This window comes from Chrysemys picta, chromosome 7 (genome assembly GCF_011386835.1).
Source record: "Chrysemys picta bellii isolate R12L10 chromosome 7, ASM1138683v2, whole genome shotgun sequence".
Classification (NCBI taxonomy): domain Eukaryota; kingdom Metazoa; phylum Chordata; order Testudines; family Emydidae; genus Chrysemys; species Chrysemys picta.
Window position 1 is genome coordinate 19494299 of NC_088797.1, and position 24592 is coordinate 19518890.

General features: G+C 43.0%; 1 protein-coding gene and 1 long non-coding RNA gene across 4 annotated transcripts in view; one reads left to right on the forward strand and one right to left on the reverse strand.

Moving 5' to 3' along the window:
• Positions 1-2903: 2903 nt before the first annotated feature.
• LOC122173663 (uncharacterized) lies at positions 2904-21155 on the reverse strand. Of its 3 annotated transcripts, none has more exons than XR_010589038.1 (4): positions 20897-21155; positions 13509-13586; positions 7517-7672; positions 2937-4442 (listed from the first exon to the last, which is right to left on the reverse strand). It is a non-coding gene; the product is annotated as an uncharacterized LOC122173663 (long non-coding RNA). The 3 variants fall into 3 exon arrangements; XR_006174325.2 differs by lacking the exon at positions 7517-7672 and having other exon boundaries at positions 2937-3113; positions 4338-4442; positions 20897-21105; XR_010589037.1 differs by lacking the exon at positions 7517-7672 and having other exon boundaries at positions 2904-4442; positions 20897-21085.
• Positions 21156-21330: 175 nt separating this feature from the next.
• GRIP2 (glutamate receptor interacting protein 2) overlaps positions 21331-24592 on the forward strand; it is a 472776-nt gene continuing 469514 nt past the window's right edge. The window contains exon 1 of the mRNA XM_008168031.4: positions 21331-21560. Within this exon, the coding sequence (XP_008166253.2) occupies positions 21506-21560 (55 nt within the window). The 5' untranslated portion in view covers positions 21331-21505. The remainder of the gene's footprint in view (positions 21561-24592) is intronic.

Here is a 24592-nt window from a genome sequence, read left to right on the forward strand (position 1 = left end):
ACACAATGTATTGGGTATTCAGGGTTCCAGCTATAACCCATGGAAGTCAAATGGGTTCTTTCCATTGACTTAGTGGTTTTTGGATCAGACCTAGAAATGGACATAACAGGAGGAAAGGAAGAACAACTCTGATAGTTCTCAGTTGGCTTGATTCCAATTTCCTTATTTGTGTTGAGTCGCTCCTTACTCCACTCATGTTCCCACTAAAGAAGTGGGACCATTTGTGGCAGTAGATATTACTCTGTGTGAGTAGAGGAATAGGAATGTGTAAATCTCATTACAGTGGAACAGAAAAAAGTAAGATACTAGAACATTGTAGCCTTTATTATGTATGACAGTTGTCATTAAACATTACATCTAGAATTTAATTTTGATGTCTCCAGCGTTTGTGTTTGGATCTGGGAATTTGGTTCAGGCCCATATCTATTTAAGTGTATTTAGATGCATTTATGGAAAAAATCAATAAATCATCCTATTTTTAGATACTCGGGGAATTTAATACAGTATGTCTGTATTCTAAGAGATAAGTGAATAAATATGGAATTCTGAAAGAGCAAATTGAATAAAGCTGACTGGACTCACTTATGGTTCATTAACAGAAAACTAAAGTTGCAGGGACAGAAGCAGAAAATTGTGGCCATAATATCTGCAAAGTTGGCCTCCTTCAGGCTGTGGGGGAGGAAGAAAAGTGAGCATTGCTGGAAAATAGGGAAAAAGCAGTTTCTCTCCCCCCCCCCCGCCCCTTCTCATTTTAGTAAAATATAACTGCTACAAATCACACCAGGACATGCATATACATGCACCCCACCCACAGTCAAATTGTTAAAGATAAATTGCCCTTAACCTGAACTGAGTTCAGGTTCTCACTTTTTAGTAACCTATCCATCTCTCCATATCTTTTCTGGAATGGGGAATTCTCCACTTGAGATCCCCTAACTCTTGCAGCACAATGCGTCACTTACATAGAAGTCCTCACGTGGTCTACTTGCAGGTGCCATTCTCATGCAAACTTCTAAGCCTTACATAACTATTTTAGGAAAGAAGCTACAGAAGAACTGTATCCAGGTGAAACTGCAGGAGGAATTTTAGTAGTTACCTAAAATGGAATTTTGGCCAGGACTCCAGTGCTCCCACATCTGCTCTTGCAAAAAGTGTAGTGGAATCTTCAATACTGGGAGTGGAAAAGGCCTTGGTTTGCCATCTCTGCAATATGTTGTGGAGCAAGTCAATCAATTTCATTCTTTTATACTGTATAATTTATGGACTCAAGCTATGAGATAACCATTAGCCAGCATTCCCTTCCTCAATTAACATCAGGAAGACCAACAGGCAGTAATGAAAACTTACGCAGATATGTGATTGTTGAGCTCACAATGGCTGCAGGATTGGTCTGCATACAAGCGCTGTTTTAGGTGTGTGATTCATTGCTCTGTAGTGTGCATTCAGACAGATGATTTAAAAAGCACTCTATAAATGTCAATTCAATAGTCCCATTCTTGCTGTCTAAGAACTGACAAGCTTTTACACATGGTTTCCTCAAGAAGGCTTGATGTTAACCTCAACCTACTGGGGACTGTCTGAGTTTAGTCTCTGGCATACAAGCAATTTATCAAGGGTTTTCACGTGTATATGGTGGTTGTGGGCACCGGGGGGGGGGACTAAAATAAGAACAGCTCTGTGAACTTTTGTGAAGCAAAACCAGATGAACCAGATTAATTAAAAAAAAAAAGTGATGAATTTTTCAAATTCAATGTAGCTGTCTTCTTCACATTTCTGATAAGAAATTCTATGTTAAGTCTAAATAAACTAGCTTTTATAACCTAAGACTGTTTGATGGCCATGAATCCCTTAGGAATAATTGATTCAGTATGTCTCATTAGTATGCTGTTCATTTTAGCATAAAAGAGGCCTAATTGTGTTTACTTCCACGTAGCTGCATCAACACAGGAGCTTGTTTATTATTTTTGGTGAAGATAATGCTCGTAGTGGATCACATTAAAGGAAATTTAAAAATAAAGTCAGTGGGAGCTAAGGAGTTCCAGCACCTTGCAGGATTCAACCCAGAATCCTGCGCGATCTTAAAATTGGCCATATGCAAAGTTAGGATTTTTTTGTATCCACTAAAATTAGAATATGTGGTGTTAAAAAATAAGTTGTGATTTTGAGTCTGATGCTTATACCATAGCTGCTAGGAACAGTGAAGCCTCAAAATACAATAAAACCTGTCTCTTTTGCATCTTTGTTTTAAAAAAACGTGCTTAAGATTCAAGTTACGGACAGGTAACAAACACACACTTTATAAACCCAAGGTCTCTGGTCTCGCACACCACCGTCTCCCACAACATCTCATCTCATGTACCATACACAACTTCTTTTAGGTGAGAGAAATTCCTCATGGAATTTTCAAGCTTTTTTTCCATTCATGTTCAAGTTGCTCTTAGGAAGCAATCTGTGCCACGTCAACATGCACCTTTTAAAAGTGGGTATGACGCTCCGAGGTGTAATCCAGACCAGTGAGGGGCTGTGTCCCCAGTTGCCCTGCAACCTGGGGTACCTCCCTATGCTTTTCTGCTGTACCTCCCACCCTGGGCTCCTCCCGATCAGCTTAACAGCATGGAGGTCCCACCCTGAGTTCTGTTTGCCCACAGCTCTGACTCCAGCAGCCTGTCAACAAACACCAACCGCACTCTGGCTTCCAGCAGCCTTGGTTACTACTTACAGGGTGAGCCCAAATCACTCCCAGTCCCGGACTTCCCCCCCAGAAGCCTGTGTTTTGCACTGTCCAGCCTTCTCCTGATATTAGGTCCATTAGATATTAGGTCCATTGCCCCTTTAAGGAGATCAACATACAACAGTCTGCTACCTTAAAGGAAGTTACCCAAACAATTCACAACACTAGATTAGTTTCAATTAAAGAAAAGTTTATTTAACTACAGAGAGCTAGATTTTAAGTGAATACAAGTAAAGAGGCATTAAAGTCAGAAATGTTTACAAGAAAAATGAAGATAAAAAACTTAAACTAGCTTTGGTTCAGAGTGAAGGCCATTACCACGTTTTCAGTACATTGCTGATCAAACTCTCAGGTCCGGATCTCCTCCCAAAGTCTTAGTCTTCTTAGGAGACAGAGAGATGGGTATGGTGTGATAATTTGGCATATTTTTGCCCCTCACATTTATAGTTCAGTCACCCTTTGAAATGCATTTTCCTGAGAGTGACCCCTAGATAAGAGTAATGAGACATGGGGTGTGGTGGGGGAGAGGTTTTTTGCTGTTTGCTAAGATGCAGATCCGTTTGTTCTTGCCCCCTTCCTTGCCAAAGAATGGCCACTTGATAGGTGACAGTCCATCAGCTTTGACACCTGGCTAGAGGCATCAACTTGTCCTTTGTCTTTGAGAAGCAGTTTACCCACTCCCAGACTTGTCTGGTAAACACACTTCAGTCATGATTTCAGCATAGGTTAATAACTTTGTCTAATGTTGCTAAATATACTTCACCATGACCTTAATGACCAAGTTGTTTTTCAAATGATACCTTACAAGGCATATTTTGTACAAAGATTATCACAATAGTGTGTTGGGTATGAATACAGGAGTGCATTTCGTCACAGTGGGGCATAAGAGTTTTCCCACTTTCTACTGACAACCTCTCTATACAACCAAAGGCAACCACAGCTCATTTTTAAGAAGGTTTTGTGGTAGTCCCATAGATTAAAGAACATCATGGCACAAATAGAGTTCTAACTTGTTCTGTATCTCATGATTCCATGCTACTTCCTAATCAATATTTTTAGTGAATTTTATGTTGTAGAAACTGCCAATTGCTACATGTTGCTAATGTGCATTACACTGCATTTGAACTAGAAGTGGTCTTCTACTTGTACTGAATACATTTGGGGATGCATTAGGGTAGTCGTTGAAAACCGGAGGTTTTCTACTAAGATGGGCTCTTGAGGCTTGATCCTGCTTCTGTTGAAGTCATTGGGAGTTTTGCCATGGACTTCAGTGGAAGCAGAATTAGATCCTTATTCATATCTGATTGTATTTGGATACATTCCCACCATCATAGCAAAGGGAGAGAAGGAGGAGCAATTGGATTACAAAGTGAAGAATGAGCGGGGCCGCCCAGAGGGGGGCAATTTGCCCCAGGCCCCACAGGGACCCCCACAAGAATATAGTATTCTATGGTATTGCAACTATCTCTTTTATGGAAGGGGTCCCCGAAATTGCTTTGCCCCAGGCCCCCTGAGTCCTCTGGGCGGTCCTGAGAATGAGGTTCACAACACATCAAAGGAAGGAACTACATTTGATCCCCCAAACCTACAAATCTCTGTGGTTCACCTGAAGTAGAATCTGGAACTCTGGATTGTAGCGTTGTGGTTGTGGCAGTGTCAAGAATGTCTCCAGTAAAAATTAAGCTGTCCCCTTCACTGGTCAAAACTGCATCTGCAGATTAGAAGTAAGGTGGGATGGATGTTCATTTAATAAAGAATGTCTCTTGTCTTTTAATTAAAAAAAGACATTTTATTTTCAGTTTGATACAATCATCCGTAGATGGACATGGGTTCTGAATGAGAGTGACTATATGTTTATTTATACACTACTACTTTTGTTGTCTGAGTCTAGGTAGAAACCCAAAACCTCTGTTCAGGAGTAGCACATAAGCACTGTGTGTCTGTAACTTCTCCCTGGTAGATAAGTGCCTGCCTGAACCTTCAGCACTAGGGTAAAAGGATGCTGCTATGGAGTCCTTGGGCTTCTTTCTGCTCGTAGACTATTTGGAGAGCGGACAACATAAGTATGTTATAGTTCCCAAGTTGTTTAGTGCTAAATTGAAATGAGCTGTCTTAACTAGCCTTTAACTCTCTAGTTTAAAAAAAAACAAGAACCCCCCCTGCATTTTACATACACGTTTATAATGCACTTAGTTAAGACAGCCACAGGGTATGTCCTAAGTTTGTCTATCTCTACATATGAGAGAGGGTAACTTTTTATCCAGAAGGACCCTGAAGCACTTTATAAAATACATAGAAGTGAACTGTATTTCTCCATCACTGCAACGCCGCTAGAAAGCAACAGTTTAACAGCGTGCAACAATTTTGATAGGAAATGAGAATACCATATAGAATAGAAACCAGAGGAGGAATGTAATTCAATTGTAATTTTCCTAGTAAACTTGTGTTGATATCCTTAATCTTTTATTTTTAATATTTTTGGTGGGTTCTTTGGTGAACATGGGAATATTGACCTCTACTTAAAGCACCTAAGCATGTTTTTAAGTCTCATTGGAGTCAAAGGTCCTTAACTAAGCCTGGGGTTATGTCCACGCTCAAGTGCTTTCATCACCTGGGCCCTGAAGAAGCAGGGGAAAATATCACAGTACACAGCTATATATTTTGTTTTAAAATTAAACACTCTTCACCCCACTGATAAGCATTCTCTAAGCCATTCAAATATTTTGTATCATGTACCCCTTTATTCTGCCATCATCAGTGACTTTTGTACCACAGGAAATAAAGGAACTTTAAGGAACTGCTCAACTTCTTGAAACTTGCTGGTCCATCCGTCCTTCCTCTCTCCAGCCATCTGTTTCTTTTGCTTTGGACAGGTGAAGTTGCTCCATCCCCGCAGCAAAATTTGGTCTGGGTGCTTCACAATCAGGTTTTCACATACATCAGAGAATTTTCATGCCTTTGCAAGCACTGATGGAACTGCCTGCACATAAATGTCTAGCCCTATAAATGAAGCTGGATTTCCAATTCCAGCTGCACATCTACAAGCCACTTTACAGACTTGCAGTTCTCTGTCTCTCCTGCACTGGGATGCCGGGCTGGAGGAAAAGCCGCCGCCTTTAGCTGCAGAGAATGCAGCATGGAGGTAAGGCTGGAGAGGAATACTACCGACTAAGTGGAGAGTCTAATGCTTTGTAATCTTGGGGCAGCAATGGGAAGAGAGGATCCAGTGTTGCTTTTTTTTTTTTTTTTAATTATCATGGATGATTCAGCCAACTCCAAATCTCTCTCCCAAAGCCTTTGCATACTGAGTATTAAAAATATAATTCAGATTGAGCTTTCTTAACAAAAAAAATGGGGGCAGCACAACATTTCTTCCAATCAAATTATCTTTCCAAAGAAATCCTTGGTGAAGCCCAATTCCAATCTCTGTTACGCTGGTGAAAATCCAGAGGAACTCGAACTCCTGTTATACCAGTGTCTCTAAAATCAGAACCTGGCCTAAAAATGTAGCGTTACACTGTTGAAGTGTAGATGTTAAGTGGCAGTGACAGGATGATCTCAAATGGCTTGAAACTTTAAAAGATGTTTCTTTCCAAAGATGCTGTTTTCGAACTTCAAAGTTTAAACCCTGTTATTTTACATTCCTCCAGTGACATCCTCAGGGTGATGTTACCAGCTGTGTCTATAGCACTGGCACTGCCTGTGACATGATTCTGTTTCTATCCCATTGTGTTTGATAGAATTATTTTTATACCAGAAGGTTCATGGCAGCCTGCCCACAAGGTGGCAGGAATATGGGTCCTATAGAATGTCCCTTGGCCTCTTTCAATGGAACACTATTAGGCATTTACTAGCCCTGGTACAATGCCTCTGAACTGCTATTAGGGCATTAAAAATATAAATAGCTGAGAAGTGATAAATATATATTGAACCTGAAATGGGTACATGGGCAAGATTGCAGTGAACTGAAAAGTAGCAGATTCTGTTCTGGGAATCTGAGCAAACTAGCCTGAGGTTGTCTTTTGCTTTTGAGGCTGGAAATTCCTTTTAAAAATACATACAGTGCACTTAAAAAAAAACCCTCCTTAAAATGTTTTTTTTCTCTTGCCATGTCAGTTATATCAACAATTGTTGACAGGAGCTTTGATGGCTAGTGCATAAGCATTATTCTGCACAATTTCTGCTTACGGAGGGTTTAGTTCTTGATGCTCAGTAAAGAGGAAGTGGACTGGCCTAATTAATCAGCCTGTGGCTCCACATTTGTGATGGGATTCCTTGATGCACGGAAGTGATAAAATCAGGGTATTTGCCAGAGAAATACCATGCCCACAGGATTATCTATCTTGCTACCCATGGTAGCAAACATGGCTAACTGGCAACTATTATTTGGTTCAAGAACTTGCTGTTAACCTGTATATGTTTCTACATTAGAAAACATTTTAGAAATGTAGGACTTTTCATAGTGGATCAAATCATTGGTCAGTCTAGTTTAGGATCATCTCTACATCAGAGGTAAATAGCTGATCACTTAGAAGAACATGCCCCTTTGTCTTCCCCCTTCCCTTCCAACATCCGTGCACCTTGAAATTTCAAGTGGCTAGGTATATTGTTTGAGGCTTGATCTGCTCATTTATTATAGCCTATGTAAACATTTTCTCAATTAGACATTTTATAGCACATTGTGGGAAGGAGGAGGAATTAGGTTTTTTTTTTTTTAGACTCCAAACGTATCAGCTGCTTTAACACCTACTGTTGAGATTATCAAATAAATAAAGTAAAACTAACCTAGAAAAAAGGGGTCTACCTGTTGTGAAGAAAAAGGGCCAGCTGTAGGTGGTCAAAGGCTCATTCCTGGTTTCCATCTGCAGCAACAGCATGGAGGTTAATCGCCCCCTTTGGTAACTTGCGCTCTCTCTCAGTACAGTAGATGGCAGTACAGGCCTATTAGATCAGCACAGCACTCTTAGGAGAATTTACTCTACATCAATGAGAACATCTCTACCTTCCCATAGCCCATCCTCTCTCAAACTGCTACATTATGAGAAATAAATGGTGTTGATCTTTTATTTCCATAGTACTATAGAAATAAAATAATACTGGAAGTATGGCAAGAGAAGATCTCAAAAATGTGAGAGGGACTAACTGGTTCGGATGATGGGCTACAGTACCTTTACTATAGGTTGCCACTACCAATTCAGCATGGGTCAGTAGGAGCTAAAAGTCATTACCCCTTGGTGGTGCTTTGGTAGCCTATGTGAAATGAGCCAGTGATCGGAAGACAAGTGCTTACATCTCCAATCACTCCCATAATTGGCAGCAATTGACACCCTTGTCACTATCACAACTGACACTGGCAGTCTCTGCAGCAAGGCTAACGACCAAAGAGACATGGAGACTGAATTTCTCTCTCCCCCAGGGGTAACCCCACTAGAGCAGAATTGAGGCACATCAGTGAGACAGTTTGCGGGAAGCTAGCTCTGCTCCTGCCTGAGCTATTCCTTTTCTGTCACTGGATTGGAGCGCTCCAATCTCCAGGACTGTCACTCCAGCACTAAATTGGCTTAAAATCAAAACCCAGAAGGCACAAAAATGTCTGTGTAGCTGGCGGGCAAAGGAAATTCAAAGTAGGATTATTAATACTCTCTTAGGAATTGAAGTGAGGAACGAAACTGACCCAGGCTCTCCGCCCCTGGGGAGCTTACAAGTATATGTTGCATGCTATCACCGGTCCAATACAGAGGAGCAGAATGAGACAGAATTGTCATATTTCAGAGGGGATGAAAATTACATTGGGTTAAGGTCCATGCTGGATCAATGCCAAGAAATGACTCTACTAAACTAAGGATCCACAAAGACTTTAAAGTCCAATATTCTGCAGAACATCAGAGCAGGATATTATGAGTGTCAGTAGAAGGCTGAGGGTAACCTCAGTTCTCTCACTCCATCATAACACTTTGTTTTCACTCCAGTTGCGTTGAGGTATTAGAACATGAAATCACATCATCCTGATTACTGCTTTGCTTCCCATCCTCTCCAGACATACACACCACTTCCAATATGATTTTAGTCATTCTCTTGAACTAACTTCAAGCTCCCCCCCATTTTTGAAATGGTTTGATATGTTCATATAAAATTCTAACCACTAGTGAGATACTGAGAGCTAAAATCTATGTCAGAATGAAAGGGGTACAGAAGTACTGATGGATCAGTGCATATAGTTTCCGGACTAGTACATTTGTCTAACCACTTCTGGACTGGCAATCAGAAAAAGAAAAGTACCTTAGTGGATTGGGGTAGAGGTGCCTAAACTCCAGGCTACAGAGTGTCTCTCTCTCTCTCTCTCTCTCTCTCTCTCTCACTGGCCTAATGACTATTTACCCACAGTGGAACAGTCAGTGGATGCATGCACATGAGAGAGACTCTGTAGCCTGGTGGTAAGGGCACCTGCCTGGGAGATAGGAGATCTAGGGTCCAGCCCTCTGAGCCAATCATTCTTGAATTATTTCAGAGTAGCAGCTGTGTTAGTCTGCATCCGCAAAAAGAACAGGAGTACTTGTGGCACCTTAGAGACTAACAAATGTATTTGAGCATAAGCTTATATATAACCTTCAAGTCAGCGGCACTGCTGTGGGTACCCGCATGGCCCCACAGTATGCCAACATTTTTATGGCTGACTTAGGGGACGAGAGCTAAGGAAGCATTGTTCTAACGTCCCTACTCTACTTGCGCTACATTGATGACATCTTCATCATCTGGACCCATGGAAAAGAAGCCATCAAGGAATTCCACCATGATTTTAACAATTTCCATCCCACCATCAACCTCAGCCTAGACCAATCCACGCAAGCGGTCCATTTCCTAGACACTACTGTGCTAATAAGCAATGGTCACATAAACACCACCCTATACCGGAAACCTACTGACCACTATACTTACCTACATGCCTCCAGCTTCCATCCAGGACAAACCACATGATCCATTGTCTACTGCCAAGCTCTAAGATACAACCGCATTTGCTCCAATCCCTCAGACAGAGGTAAACATCTACAAGAGCTCTATCAAGCATTCTTAAAACTACAATACCCACCTGCTGAAGTGAAAAAACAGATTGACAGAGCCAGAAGAGTACCCAGAAGTCACCTACTACAGGACAGGCCCAACAAAGAAAATAACAGAATGCCACTAGCCGTCACCTTCAGCCCCCAACTAAAAGCTCTCCAGCGCATCATCAAAGATCTACAATCTATCCTGAAAGATGATCCCTCACTCTCACAGATTTTGGGAGACAGGCAAGTCCTCGCTTATAGACAGCCTCCCAACCCGAAGCAAATACTCACCAGCAACCATACACCATACAACATAAACACTAACCCAGGAACCTATCCTTGCAACAAAGCCCGATGCCAACTCTGTCCACATATCTATTCAAGGGACACCATCATAGGACCTAATCACATCAACCACACCATCAGGGGCTCGTTCACCTGCACATCTACCAACGTGATATATGCCATCATGTGCCAGCAATGCCCCTCTGCCATACAAATTGGCCAAACCGGACAATCTCTACGCAAAAGAATAAATGGACACAAATCTGACATCAGGAATCATAACATTCAAAAACCAGTGGGAGAATACTTCAACCTCTCTAACCACTCAGTGACAGACTTGAAGGTGGCAATTTTGCAACAAAAAAACTTCAAAAACAGACTCCAAAGAGAGACTGCTGAACTTGAATTAATATGCAAATTAGATACAATTAACTTAGGTTTGAACAGAGACTGAGAATGATTGGGTCATTACACTAATTGAATCTATTTTCCCATGTTAAGTATCCTCACACCTTCTATGGGTCATCTTGATTATCACTTCAAAAGTGGTTTTTTTTCCCTCCTGCTGATGATAGCTCATCTCAATTGATTGGCCTCTTACAGTTGGTATGGCTACTTCCACTGTTTCATGTTCTCCGTATGTATAAATATCTTCTTTCTGTGTGTTCCATTCTATGCATCCGATGAAGTAGGTTGTAGCCCATGAAAGCTTATGCTCAAATAAATTTGTTAGTCTCTAAGGTGCCACAAGTACTCCTATTCTTGAATTAATCATCCACAGTGGAACAGCTTCAACAGAAGCGTCTCTGAGAGCCCCACATCAGTATATCCCACAGGACAGTGGTTAAAGCACTCTGCTGAGAGAGGATTTGAGCAGGGTCTCCCACCTTTCTCCCACTTGGGCAGAAGGGGAAATTAACCCGGCTCTCCCTCATCCCAGGTGAGCACTCGAGCCACTGGGCTAAAAGTTATAAGGTGGGTGGCACCATCTCCTTCTCCTGCCGTTGTGCGCAGATGCCGAAACTCATTTGTACAAGCCATTTCTAAGGCACTTGAGCCCCCTGACTCCAGGAGACAGGTGCCTGTTTGTGGATACCTAGGCAGAGAGAGGTGCCTCCCTGCAGCCCTGGCTCAGGTGCTTATCTCAAAGAGAGGGGTGAGGCTTAAGACACTATTCTCTTGTCAGCATCTCCCATGGCTATCTTAGGCAGTTCCTTGTCTAGTGCGGTGGCTTTTGTGGATTGCATTCTAAGGCCCCTATCTCTCTCTCTGTTCTTTGTATAGGGAGGCTAAGAGCTTAACTCCGGCTTTGGGGATCACGGTGGTGTGCCTGTGATTCTTCTTCAGCGTTGTGACGCCTACGTCCTTTTGTGGATCGGAGACAAAATGTTTTAATATCCGCTGTTAATGGAGGTGGCTGCCTTTATATAAGATGCAAGATCTGACGTTGCTTACTGTGAAGTGTATGGTAAATACACCAATCATTATCACTCCAATAGCTCAGTAGGCAGAGTGGCCAAGGTGTCCATTGTCCTCACCACTGAGTTTTTAATGACGTCTCAGGAAGGAGTCTGTATGTTCTCGGCCTGGCTGTTGTTCGTAAGGAGGCCTAGGAGCTGCTGCGAATTGGGTCACCATGTGGAAGTGTCACAGGCATTAGAATGCTCCCAGAAGATGATCGAGATCCAGCTGAGGAACGTCTTTACTTGCAGGGCTGGCAGCCCAGAGAAACATGCCAATTGGGAGAGTGGCTCAGCAGGTGTAGAACAGACGTGCTCAGCAAGGGCTTATTCCCCCTCAAGTGAAAATGTTTATAAAGCTGAGATCAAACGAAAAAAATCACGTACTAACGGGAAACTTTCCCAGACTGGGGTTCAGCCAAGTCATAGAGCTGAAGGCCAGAAGGGCCCACCAGATCATCTAGTGTGACCTCCTGTATATCACAAGCTACCAACACCATTTGGCACCTACTCACTAAACCCAACAACCTATGACCTGAGTGTGGAGTGCTGACTTCTCATATGCAATGCCCCTCGCTTTTGCAATTAGCTGATTTATGGAACTTCCCCCGAGCACCTGTGCAAGAAGAAGCTGAGTTGAGGTGAAACCCTTATGTACTAGGTAGCCGTTAATGCCGCTGAACCTTGTAAAAATCTGCATCGCTGGAGGGAAATGCTGTATAATTGTACAGGGAGCTTGACAACTGTGGTAAACCCATTTTTAGTTGTATGTTTTACAATGGATATAATTGCACCCATCAGCAAGGGCCAAATGTGGACTGGTGTAAGCAGGTGCAACTTCTTTCCTGTCCCCATGTCTGAATGTGAGGTTGAAAGTGGATGGGGGAGAGAGAGAAGGAGATAGGAGGAGTTAATAGCGAAGAAGGGGGATATTGAAAGGATTGCGTGAGGAAGATGTCGACTGGCAACCTTGTGACTGTTCCAAACAGAAAAACAACTGGACCAGTAACTGTTGTCCCCTACATTATATAATTACAGGCAAACGTTAATGGTGTTAAGCAATTGTGTCAGCAACTAGTGCTTCAAGCGCTTTGCTGACTACTTGGAATAGGAGACTTTATAGACTAACATGGTCAGTCACCTCAGTGTATTGAATTACTAGAATCTGCCTCAGCAGACCTGAAATCAATACACAGCAGCTGCATTGGAGCTGTGCGCACAACACTATTATAAACAATACAGTGTTAGCAGGAAAAAAGACAGTCCTCTCTGGCTTGCTTAAACACTGATGTTTTCAAGTAAGCATTGACCAAGACACAGGCTCCTCTGGCTTTGCCTTGCTCTCCGCCATAGTCCTACAGGCCCATAACCTTTAGTGTCCGTGAATAATTGGAAGTAAGACGTGTGGAACTTCTGCAATGCTGTACTGCAGTCGTCAGCTGTCGGGGGACAAGATTACATTGAAGTGGGAAACAGCATTGCAGAACAAATCCTGTTAAGACTCTCTAATAGATCCCAGGGTGTTATCCTGTTGGAATGGCTCAGCAGAATCCAAACAGCTCTGCTGCTGTAAGGTCTGTAGTGTAGACATAGCATGTCTGTAGACATGTTTGAAGACACCATCAGCCCTGGCCACAAGTGTTGATCGACTACAGACAGGCCGTGTGATAATGAGAAGAGGCTGAGCTGACAGAGTGTTTTTCAGGAATAAGCAAAGATATCTGTGTGTGGTTGGTTGGTTAAAAACAACAACAACAAAAACAAATCAACCCACTCTGACTTTCACTCTGTTTTGACCCTGGCTGGCAGGCAGCCTTCTTGCTTCAACAGCAAGAACCCTTTTTGGGTCCTTATCTTGCAAGACCCTCATGGTATGGACACACTGGAGAGTACCCATGAACTGATCTTAGCCCTTTGCTGCTCATGCTATAGTTCTCCTGTACAGCGGGGATGGTGCTGTGTGTGTGTGTGCGTGAAATAACTTACCTCTTGCTGAAGGCAACTTAACTGTTGCTGTGCCCTCTGGAAACACAGCAGGCAAATGGATATGTTTCCACTTCCATCCTGTAGGAACAAAGGGTGATGATGATTATATCCTGATTCAATTGCTTGGGGACACATTTCTTGAACCCATAGTGGTTTCCTATGGTTTGTTGTGGGTGCTTGTGAACAAAGCTTATACTTGTGCATAAACTCTCGGTAATGCAAGATGATTCTGTACTTTACACAAGTATCTTGGATGGATAAGGTTTTCTCAGCCACAGTTGAAAGGCACAAAATGTAGATTTGGTTTAGAGGGGGGGGGAAAAAAGCTTCAATAGGAATGTCTTCATGAAACTACTCTTTAAAATTCCAGCGAACCCTGTATGCATTCCCCAGCAGTGTTTGCAACCCAAGCATTGCAGCAGTGTGATTGTGTATGAGAACCTAACAATGAAACATAGGCTTTGTCTACACTTAAAACTTACACCAGCATAGCTCTGTTGGTCAGGGGTGTGAAAAAGCCTCACTCCCTACCGACACAGCTATGCCAACAAAACCCCCAGTGTAGATGCAGCTATGTTGACAGAAGACTCAGGGAGGTAGTGTTCCTACACTGGCAGCAAAGCTCCCTCACTTGGTATAAACTGCCTCTATACTGGGGTGCTCCGCCGGTACAGGGTCCGCAGCATAGACATAGCCCCACTCTACACAAATGTGAAACTGACTAGTGTATTATTGTCCATGCTGAGTGAAGTGCAAAATGTAAATAACCTGCATCAGTAAGTAAATTTTGTATCAATCTTGCATGTTGTCAGTAACAAAATGAAGGTGATTTGATATTTACAGTGATTTTTAGCTGGTAGTATTACCTTTCAAGGTATGTGATTTACACAGCAAATGTGAATCACTGCTTTAGATGAACCAGTTGGTTTTTTTTCAAGGCACAGCCCCACATAGGAGGGAGTTGTAACAATAGCCACTGAAATAAATTGATTCTGACCCCCTGTTCTGTAACAAGGGTATTAACCTTTTGTAACCATGACCCTTTAACATATACACAGAACTTATTTTGAGACAAGCCTTGGAAGGTTTTGACAAAGAGGAAGGAGCTGGGAATTCCACTGTGGTGCCTCTTACCTGACCTCATATATGCTGATGACATAATACTCTTTGCTACCACCCCTGCTGCAATGCAACAAATGTTGTAGTCTTTGAAAACAGTTAGTGAGGAATATGAACTATTTCTGAATGCGACAAAACAAAATGCATGTATGGTGACATGACTAACAAAAATGAGACGCATGCAGACATCACAATTAATGGACAAGCTGTAGAGGCAGTACATGAATTTAATTATCTGGCTCATATATATCCAATCAAGGAGGCTGGGTTCCAAAGAAATCAGAAGAAGTAGGGATGACTTCTCAGATATGGCCTCCTTTAAGAAAGTGTGGGGTGGAAAATGTGGCATCTTGAAATTGGTGAAAAGCCTAATTTTTTTCCATAGTGATTTATGGCTTTGAATCATGGGAAGTTAATGCTGCTGACAAGAAGAAAACTGAAGCTTTTGAAATGTGGTGCTGGTGAAGACTCCTGCATATCTCCTGGACTGAAAAATATATGAATGCTGATGTTTGAAATATTATGGGAGAGAAGCAGACCCTGATGTTGGAGATCAACAGATGCAAACTTTTGTCACGTTATGTGTAGAAATAGAAATAATCTTGTGAAAGTTTATTATCGAAGGAGTGGTAGAGGGTCATTGTAGTAGGGAATGACCAGCAAGGAGATGGACGGATCATTTGCAGATCACTGGAAGGTCAGTTGCTGAGTGCTCGAAGTTAGCAATCGTGAAGGCTTCTGAAAATTCTGCTGTGATGTTACCTATATTTGGACTTACTTACTTTTAACAAGGACTCATTTCACGTGGCTGGGGCCTGGAAATAAACATTTTCTTAATACAGCAGAGTGGAGGCAGATTGCTGCATGACAAACTTCTGGAGAGACCCTGCTTTACTCAGACACAAAGCTTCCTGGAGTTCTGGGGAACATGACTAATCCATCACTCTGTAAAGATGCAGGGTGCACTTCCTCTCCATCCCCACCTAGCCGAACTAGCCAATGAAGGAGTAGCCTCACCTGACTGAGCCTCTCCTGGTGAGATTTTCACTCAAATTTTTCAAATGAGATTGGCTTGGGGGATAACAATCCAAACTCCATGGAGCTTATCTGAAATGAAGCTTTGATTGTGTCCTTCTGTCAGCCTCAGCGCCATGAACTTGGCTATAACTGTCTACGCAGGCCTTCCAGCTGCACAGCACAAGCTCCCAATGCCATGCACAAAGAACAGCCCTTCTCAGCAAAACAGCTTGTACCACTATGAGGACTTCCTGGCTTTTATGCTGTGTCTTGCGGTCTGCCTGGGTCCTCCTTTAGCAAGGAGGGGAAGCACCAGGCAAGTGTGAAGGCACACAAGGATATATTCAGTACCATCAGCAGCTGACATGAACTAGTCACCAGGTCCCGGTGCATGTCATCCAGGAGAAATCATTTGTCTGACAACAACCCTTGCAGTATGTTGTACCCAGCTGTAGCGTGCACTTACAAGTCAATGCCACCTGTTAGGCTTATGTCAGTGTCATCGCAGTACCCAGGCCGACCTTATTCTTTCAGCTAGGTATTCTAAAAATGCAGCACTGATTCTAGAGGCCATGTGGGCAGAACACAGCTCAAGAGATGTATCCAATCAGCACTTCTCAAAATTTCCATTTGCCTAAAAAATCCCTCTGTGACCAGTTGGTGGTGGTTGCCAGTGAAAGGATAGAACCTTCTACCACCAGGCTGGGGCACTGATTCAGTACTGACTCAGAGGGAAGATTTTTGAGGAAAAGCCAGAATGAAGCAAAAATGTTAGTGGCTCAATAGGTAGCAGTTTCCTATTCAAGCACTGACACATTGATTTCAGGGGAACAGTGTTACGCTCACATTGGACGCGTTTGCAAATCCCAGCCTAGTAGCATTGGTACTTTAATTGTAATGACTATCGCACCTACAATTGTAAAACTCATAAGGTACTAGTTGAAAATATTGCTCTGCCTCTTGTATCTGTACAGTATTTATTTCCTTGGCACTCAACTGTTTTAAAAGGTAGACACTTGTCATCTTCATGTTCACCCTTTCAAACAGCACATTTCTGAAAACTCTCATTGACTTCAGAGGGAGCAGAGTTGGGCCACCATGGACCATTTTTGAAAATCCTTTCCTAATACTGCACTTTTCCTGTGAATATTTTTGAGCAGCCCATAAATGCTGAATAAGCCTCACAACAGCCCTGTGAGGTAAGTAAGTATTGTACCCAATTAACAGATGGAGAGACTAAGGCACCAAAAGGTTAAGCACTTGCCTAGGTCAATAGTGGAGCCAGAATATAATGCCACAGTTCAGAACTCCACTTCCATGTTTTAACTACTAGAAAACATTGTCTCCTTTCATTAGCATTTATTTTGGTGTGATACTGGTCTTTCTAACCTTTTTGTTGTCAGCTAGAACATTTGGTGTGCATCTGCAAGTTAGGGTGACGTTCACTGATCAAATTCAGTGAAAGAATTCTGATTTACTAGAGCTCCCCAAGTTATCACGTACTTTTGCACCCAAACTACGGAGGATTGTTAAAAGCAAACTGCTGCACGCTGTCACATTCACTGTAAAGAAGCCAAGAGATTTCTGCATGTCAGATTTCCAGCTGGTGACAAGAGGGGGATTCATCGCTACAGTATAATTCCAGTTATCTGTAGAACTCAGATGTGGATACCCAAAGACCATTTTTGCAGATCACGGCTGCATGCGGATCCAAATTTTATACCCAAAGCACTGCAAATCTGCGGATCATTGTTGCGGATCACAGACTGGATGCAGATCCAAAATTTGTAGGGCTCTAATTATCTGAATCCACAGTGTGTTCCTTTGTAGCACTATGTTAGGTTACAGCCCTTCCATCCATCCGAACGCCTGGTTAGCGAAAAGTTTCCACTCCCCCCCCCCCCGCCCCAGTACATTTGGACAAACGGGAGTTTACTGTATTGGGGTTGCAGTCTAGCTATTCCTCCAGTAGCAGGTCAGACAAGAAATGTACCCCTCCCCTTCATCATCATGTGATTCCACATAACCACCCCATCCTCTGTAATCTTCACTGCTGTGCTGCCACTAGTGGATGTGCCAGAGTTTGAGAGATAGCGGTGTGGTTACTGCCAGCTGATGTTCATCATGAAATGTCCCTTAGAACTGGCTACGGTGAAAAAGAGAGGCAAGCTGCACACCTTTGCTTACAGACGATACTAGCTGATTTTCTAAAATATATATCTTCAGTTGCCAGCATCTAGATATATTTCCCACTTGGGGATGATGGATAGCTCCAGGAGTTAGAAATTATTGGCAAAGGGAGCAATGTTTGTGGTAATTCACTGCATCACCATGTTGGGAACTTGGGTTCAGTTCCTGGGCTTGACTGCTTACTGCCTAAGGCTTCAGTCCCGCAACCATTTACGCATGTGCTTAACTTTAGACATGTGAGTAGTCCTATTGAATTCAATAGGATTACTCATGTGAGTAAAATTAAGCATGTGCTTAAATGTTTGCAGGATCAAGGCCTAAGTCTGCAGGAACTGATGATGTCACTCTTCTTTGAAAAGAGGGGGACAGTCTTGTGTTCACCACCACTCGCTCCTCAGGCCCATACAGGTGTGACATTCAAAAGGAATCCTCTTCAGCCAGGGGATGGTAGCTGCAGCACTGGTTCCTTGAGGAGGCAGGGGGATTAAAGTGTCTGTGTGTGAAAGTCCTTCACGTTTCACAAGGATGCAGAGGAATGTTGCTAATTGGTTTGGCGGTGGGCTATGTTATCCATCCACCTTATGTTGCCCTTAAAACAATTGGCTTCCACACTACACATTATAAACATTGCTCAGCTCCGAGATCTAACCAAACGATGGTGGGTGAAGTTACTGCTACCTCAGCAGCAATCATGGGTCTCCTAGCTGCAGACTTGGATCACTTGATGATTACCTGTTCTGTTCTTTCCCTCTGGCATTGGCCACTGTCAGAAGACAGGATACTAGGCTAGATGGACCTTTGGTCTGACCCAGTATGGCTGTTCTTATGTTCTCTTTTCCCTTTCTTACCCAAAGGGAAAACAAAACTGCAATTCCTTTCTCCTACCTCCCCCTAGCTAAGCTGAAATAGACAGGCACCCTAGGTTACTGTGTCCCCATAGTGCTGCAGCTGTCCCAACCATCCAAAGTGGGCCAGATGGGACAGCTCTCTGTAACACAAACTGGCTGATCTACTGCACCCTACCTTCTGGGGTCTGAGGGAGAATTTGGTCCATAATCTTATAAGGTTACAACTGCCATTACACACATTAAAATAGCTACCACCGTGAAGGCAGAGATATACATGAAGGCCTACCAGTGCTTGTAAAAGGCCTGACAAAGAACAAAAAGCCTGCCAGTCACTACTAAGAAATGTTGCCCTCAGGAAATTAAAAACGTGAACATCGTGGCATACACAATAAATGTCTCCTTTGTAACTGCATATTCAAGAATGAACGAAACTCTGGCATCCTTAAAAAAATAAAAATAAATAAATAAATCAGAGGTGGTTTTCAACCATCCCCCAATTTTTTAAATACTTGTGAATAGTCATTACAATTGGAACAAAATATATAAACGTTGGTCCAAGTCATGCAACTTTACATAAGTAGTTTCAAATATGTAGTCCTACTCACATGAGCAAAGTGTTACATACAGGCATGTTAGCAGGATTGGGACATAGGTGTAGAATCAGGGCTTTAGAGACAATTTTTGGATATGTCTTCACTGCAAAGTGAAGGTGTTACTGTAGCACAGGTAAGCACAGCTGGACTGACTTTAATTAAGCTAGCACAGGTAACAGTAAGAGTAAAGACATGGTGACATAGGCTAGCAACAAGAGTATGTACCCAGGGTCCCTGATGGACTCATGCTTGGGTTGCTAGCTTGTGTCGCTACATCTTTGCTACTATTGTTTCCTGTGCTAACTTGTTTAAAGCTAGCATGGGTATGCCTAATTGTGCTACCATCACACCTTTGTGGTAAAGACACACACAACATGTCAGATTAAAGGGATACATTCAATTTAGTTATTTATCAAACTTCTTTCCCTGTGTTACTAATAACTTCTTAGTTTATGAGGTGAAAGAATTTTGAGTGTCCTATTTACTGGTCACTCTTTGTGCTCCTCATTTACTCTTTGAATTTTGTTCAGCTCAGACCGTGAAAATCGACGTTTCACTTTTTGTTTATAGACAGTTTCACTTTCAGGGTTTGAGTTTCAGACATGCTAGGAAATGCTTATGTTCAAAATCAATTATATTAATTAATCATGCAAATATTTCTCTTGGTCTCAGGTTTTCATTATAAAATGTAAATGTTGAACAATATTTAAAGGGACACCATCAACTTAAAATCAGTCTGATTGATTTGTAACCTACCATTGTTACAAGTGATGCCTCAGATTAGAGAAAAAGAGAACAGAAAAATATTTTTCCTTTAAAAGATCTGTTTACATTGTGCATTTGATAACACACGGTAAAACAGACAGCCCCCTGTTGTTTATGTGGGTTTTCACACTGCAGCAGGGGAGAGAAAATAATGGAGAAAAAATAAGAAAATGTGCAGGTAAAGCCAGGAAAATTCGCAGGAGCGAACTAGGAAGCAGGTGTAGTTCCTTTAACTACTTTTAACTCGCTTATTCAGATGGACTAGATTGCAAGCTGACAGTGTCCATTGAAATGGTTTGATCAGAGAGAAAATACCTAATTAAAATAGCGTGTGATGGGGGTTTGTTTTTTGGTCTGACACCTCTGGAATCGCGGGGGGGCTGAATAATCTGCAACGTGTGCTCTTCGACGACCTGATGACACACACCTGCGATGGGCTGAGACGGCAGTAGCCTCATTTGTGCTCCCCAGATTGGGTAGCTGGGTATGTTTTCCCTCTCTCAGTTGACAAACAAACCAGGCGATGATACAATTATCAAAGGCAAAACTCAGAGGCATCGCTCCCTATAATCGTGCGAGCTGCGGCTGGTGTAATCAGCTCAGTATAGCCTCTCTGGCAGCGGAGACTGGTTTCAGGCCCTCAGTCGCAGCTCCCGTTTAGACACAAATGGTCCATGCGCTTCCCACGGAGAGACCAAAGCGCTCTTTGTCTCTTCCTCCCTCCCCCGGCCCCCCTTGGAATTCTCCGGGGTGCACCCTCCTGCGATGCACAGGGCTCCCCAAATTAACCCCCCTGCACGGGGCAGAAGAAAATCACGCCCAACCCTGGGGGAAAGGCTCATCCGGCTGCTCTTACCTGCTCAGCTGTGGGAAACAGAGTGACTCGGATACAGCCTGGAGCCGGACTGTACTACCTCGGGCACCTCCTGCCGGGAATCGCAGCCCCGGCGGCACGCAGCTAGGATCTCCCCGCAGGACAGCCCCCGCGCCCCCCCGGGGGGACCCGGTAGCAGCTCGTGCGCCCTTAGCCAGAGACTTCGCGAAGGGAGAAAGGAAATTAACTATAGTGTCGCTCCCCTGGCTTCTCCTGCCACTTAGTACGATCCCCACCCCCACGCTGGGAACCGCAGCTCCCGTGGCTACACTAAGGGCAGTAGAAAGCCACAGTCCCGTGCCATGGGCCAGGAGAGGATCGTCTGAAGCAGCACTAGCCAGGGGCACGGCGAGGTGTTTCCTTTGCCCCCCTCTCTCACTGCACCCCCCCTCCCCATCCTTGTTCCCGCACAAGCACTGATGGAGCACATTGCACATCAATGTCTAGCCTTGTAAAGCCCTCGGTCTCGCCGCTGCTCGCTGCGCTGTACCCACAGCACTTCTGGAGTGGGGGCGGGGGCCCTGTACAGACTTGCAGAAGAAGGAAAAAAAAGGCCCCCTCGCCTCCTCAGCAGGTTGCTCCGGTGCCGGGATGCCAGGCTGGAGGAAGAATCTGACCCTGTGTCTGCAGAGAATGCAGGAGGAAGGTAAGGCTGGCTACAGCACGAGGGGGGGAATGCTACGGGGGGGGGGGGGGTATTGCACTGCCCTGAGAAACTGCCTTGGAGTTTTTCATGGGGTTGCAAGGGCGGGGGGGTTGTCTGTTTCTTTGTCTCTGGAGGGATGCTTGAAAATGCAGCCTCTCTTTTGAGGCCCCTGTTTGAACTGCGTGTTTACAATTGTTCTGGTAGGGAAACCCCCCCCCCCCCCAAGAATACAAATCACTTTGAGCCCTGTTTGGTGATTACCTGTTTGCAAGGAACAGCAGCATAAATCAGATGTCTGATGCACTGGCTGAGGGGGTGAAATAGACCAAATGCCAATAAACTTTAAAGCAGCCCCTCTGTCCTCCATCCATCATTCTGGGTGTAAGATTGGCGGTGGTGCGCAGTTACTTGTGTTTTGAGTGTTGGGAGAAGAGATGAGAGAGGGGAAATTGAATATTTATTTTTGGCAGCAGAGTAGCATGCAGCATCTTGCATGTAACTTTCTAAAGCTGCTACTGCTTCCAAATGGCAATTATTCTCAGTGCTTAACTTCAAACAGGAATGTGGGTCTTGTGAATTTCACTGTGGTCCTGCAGGCTTACTACTACTCATATTATCTTTCATACTATTACTCACAGCATCTGGGAATTATGTTCTACAGTGTGACGTTAAATTAATGTTGGCTCTGCAGCTCATAAAAGTTGGAAGGAAACTCCCACAAGGTGGCAGAACCTAAAGAATGTTTAAAATCTTACACGCCAGTTTATTTTGGTTCATGGGGAGTATGTATGAATGGGGATGATAGTGTTGAGGACAGTACCTATGTCAGAAATGGAGTATAATTCTGTCTCGAGCCCATGACAGTGGTTTCAGGGAGTTAACCTGAGACAAGCTTTTAGGATCAGAGATGAGCAGGAATTCCTTTTCTGGTTGCCTTTGCAGCTTCTCCTTTCAATGTCGCCCCTCAGCTTCTTTGCTACAGTTGGTTAGCAGTGAGTTGTGGTGCAATGCAAAGCAGGGCTCAAGAATGATTTAAAGCATTACAGTTGCACCAAGTGAGTAATGCAAAAATCAAAGACTTTTCAACCCTGTTGGTTACCAGACATAGAAACAAATTTCACTGTTACCTGCTTTGTGACGTGTCAGGTTTGAATAGTTAAACTGATATATTTAGTGAGTCTTTTTTCTGATGCTACTTATCTCTTTCTTGCACTCTGTTTCAAGATAACAGCATATTGTTTTTAACCTCTTGAGTCCACTGCTTCCATGTACTTGGACTCCAGGCTCATTAAACTGAGAACTTAAATTCTGCTGAAAATCAGAGATTTTATTCTGTTAAAAAGCATCTTTTTCAACAAATCCATAGTGTCTTCAAACTAGTCCTTTAATGAAGTCACCATGGGATACAGTGCTATGTAACACTGGTCTGCAGTAATACATAGGGGTGCTCTTGCACCAATGGAGGTTTGGAGGCCAGTAATGCTTAAACAGTATTTACAATACTGAGCTCCTGAAGTACTAGCTGCATTGTTTTAACGTGATTGGATTTATTACTTTCTATGACTTTCACAGATATTTAATGGTTCTTCCTTCCTGTGTCTTTGAAATTGACTTCTCCCCCATTTGCCCCCCCTCCTCTGACACACAGCACTGCAGTGGGTTTCTTACCTGAGTATGCTGGTACATTATCCATATTCTTATAGGCTGTTTACCAGATTCCCCTGTAACATTGTCCTTAGTTCCTTGCACAGCTCAAGAGCAGTTCGTCTTTGGAAGTTATGACTTAACTACTGTCTGATTAATCATCTGAAAGAAGAAATCTTGCAGGATAGGGATCATGACAAGCTGGTTTGATGTGTAGAGGACAAGCTATGTGTATGGCAATGGACTAGCGGTGAGGGCATGCAGGGAAGAGCTCTCCTTCCCTTTTCTACCGGGTATTTTCTTTTTTTACAATGCTAAGTAGTTAGCTGTTCATATTTCAGTGTGAGACTCTGTTCCTCTTCTATGGGGAAAACAGAGATGGGCCCAGTTTAAAATTTTGTGGTACTAATATTTTAACTGACACAGTACAATGTATAACTAAGCTCCAGAGAAAGTTTCACATCTCGTCTTGTATAACAGCATCCTGAAAACAGGATTTTGTTCAGATTTTTTTTTTTTTTTGGACAAGCCAAACTCCAATCATCCTTTTAATAATATTATTTTCTAGTTATCCTTTTTCTGAACAAATTATCTCTGCCTGTTGTCTCTTTGTGATTGTTCAAATGTGGCATTTTCAGTTCAGCCATCCCACGCCTAGGAGCGACAGCACTGCAAGAGCAACACACACTCACCACGCAGTGTGTAAATTTTGCACGTCGCCCTGAGTTTCCAAAGGAAATGTTCTGCTAGTCATCTAAAGGAGTATATTTAAGTCTATGAAAATAAATGGTCCGTTTTGGTTACTCCATTTTGCTGCAATGGGCATCACTTGCTACTTTCAGCCATTCTATACAAGAGTGGGAGCTTCATTAATCGAGAACGGTGTTCAAAGGGTCAAGCGCATTAAGTAACATAGTTAAAATACATAAAATTCACACGGGCTATGCTGAAATGTGGCATTCATTCATATTTTAAGCAAAACCCAATCACGGGTATTTTCTTTATACACTTGTTTTGCTGTAAAAAGGCTATAGTTTGGCGTATATGATCGCAGGAGAAAGCACAAAACGGTTGTGATCATGAATAAATTCTCATTCTCCATCAAAAAAGAGTTCCATGGTATGTACAATTGTTGGTGGTTGTTTTTTTTTAATTCGGAGGAAGAATTGACATTAATGACTTTAAAAAAAGTTGAATGTTGCCAGTAAGATTCCACGTTACCCTTACCCCCAACACACATGCTATGTAAACAGCCTTGTTCTTTCCAAGTCAAGGACCAGTTCCTGTGACTACTTCCTTATTCACATGAAAAGGTCCATCAATGTGCTTTGGATCTGGCCCATAATGGCACTGAAGTCAATGGAAAGACTCCCATTAACTTCAGTAGC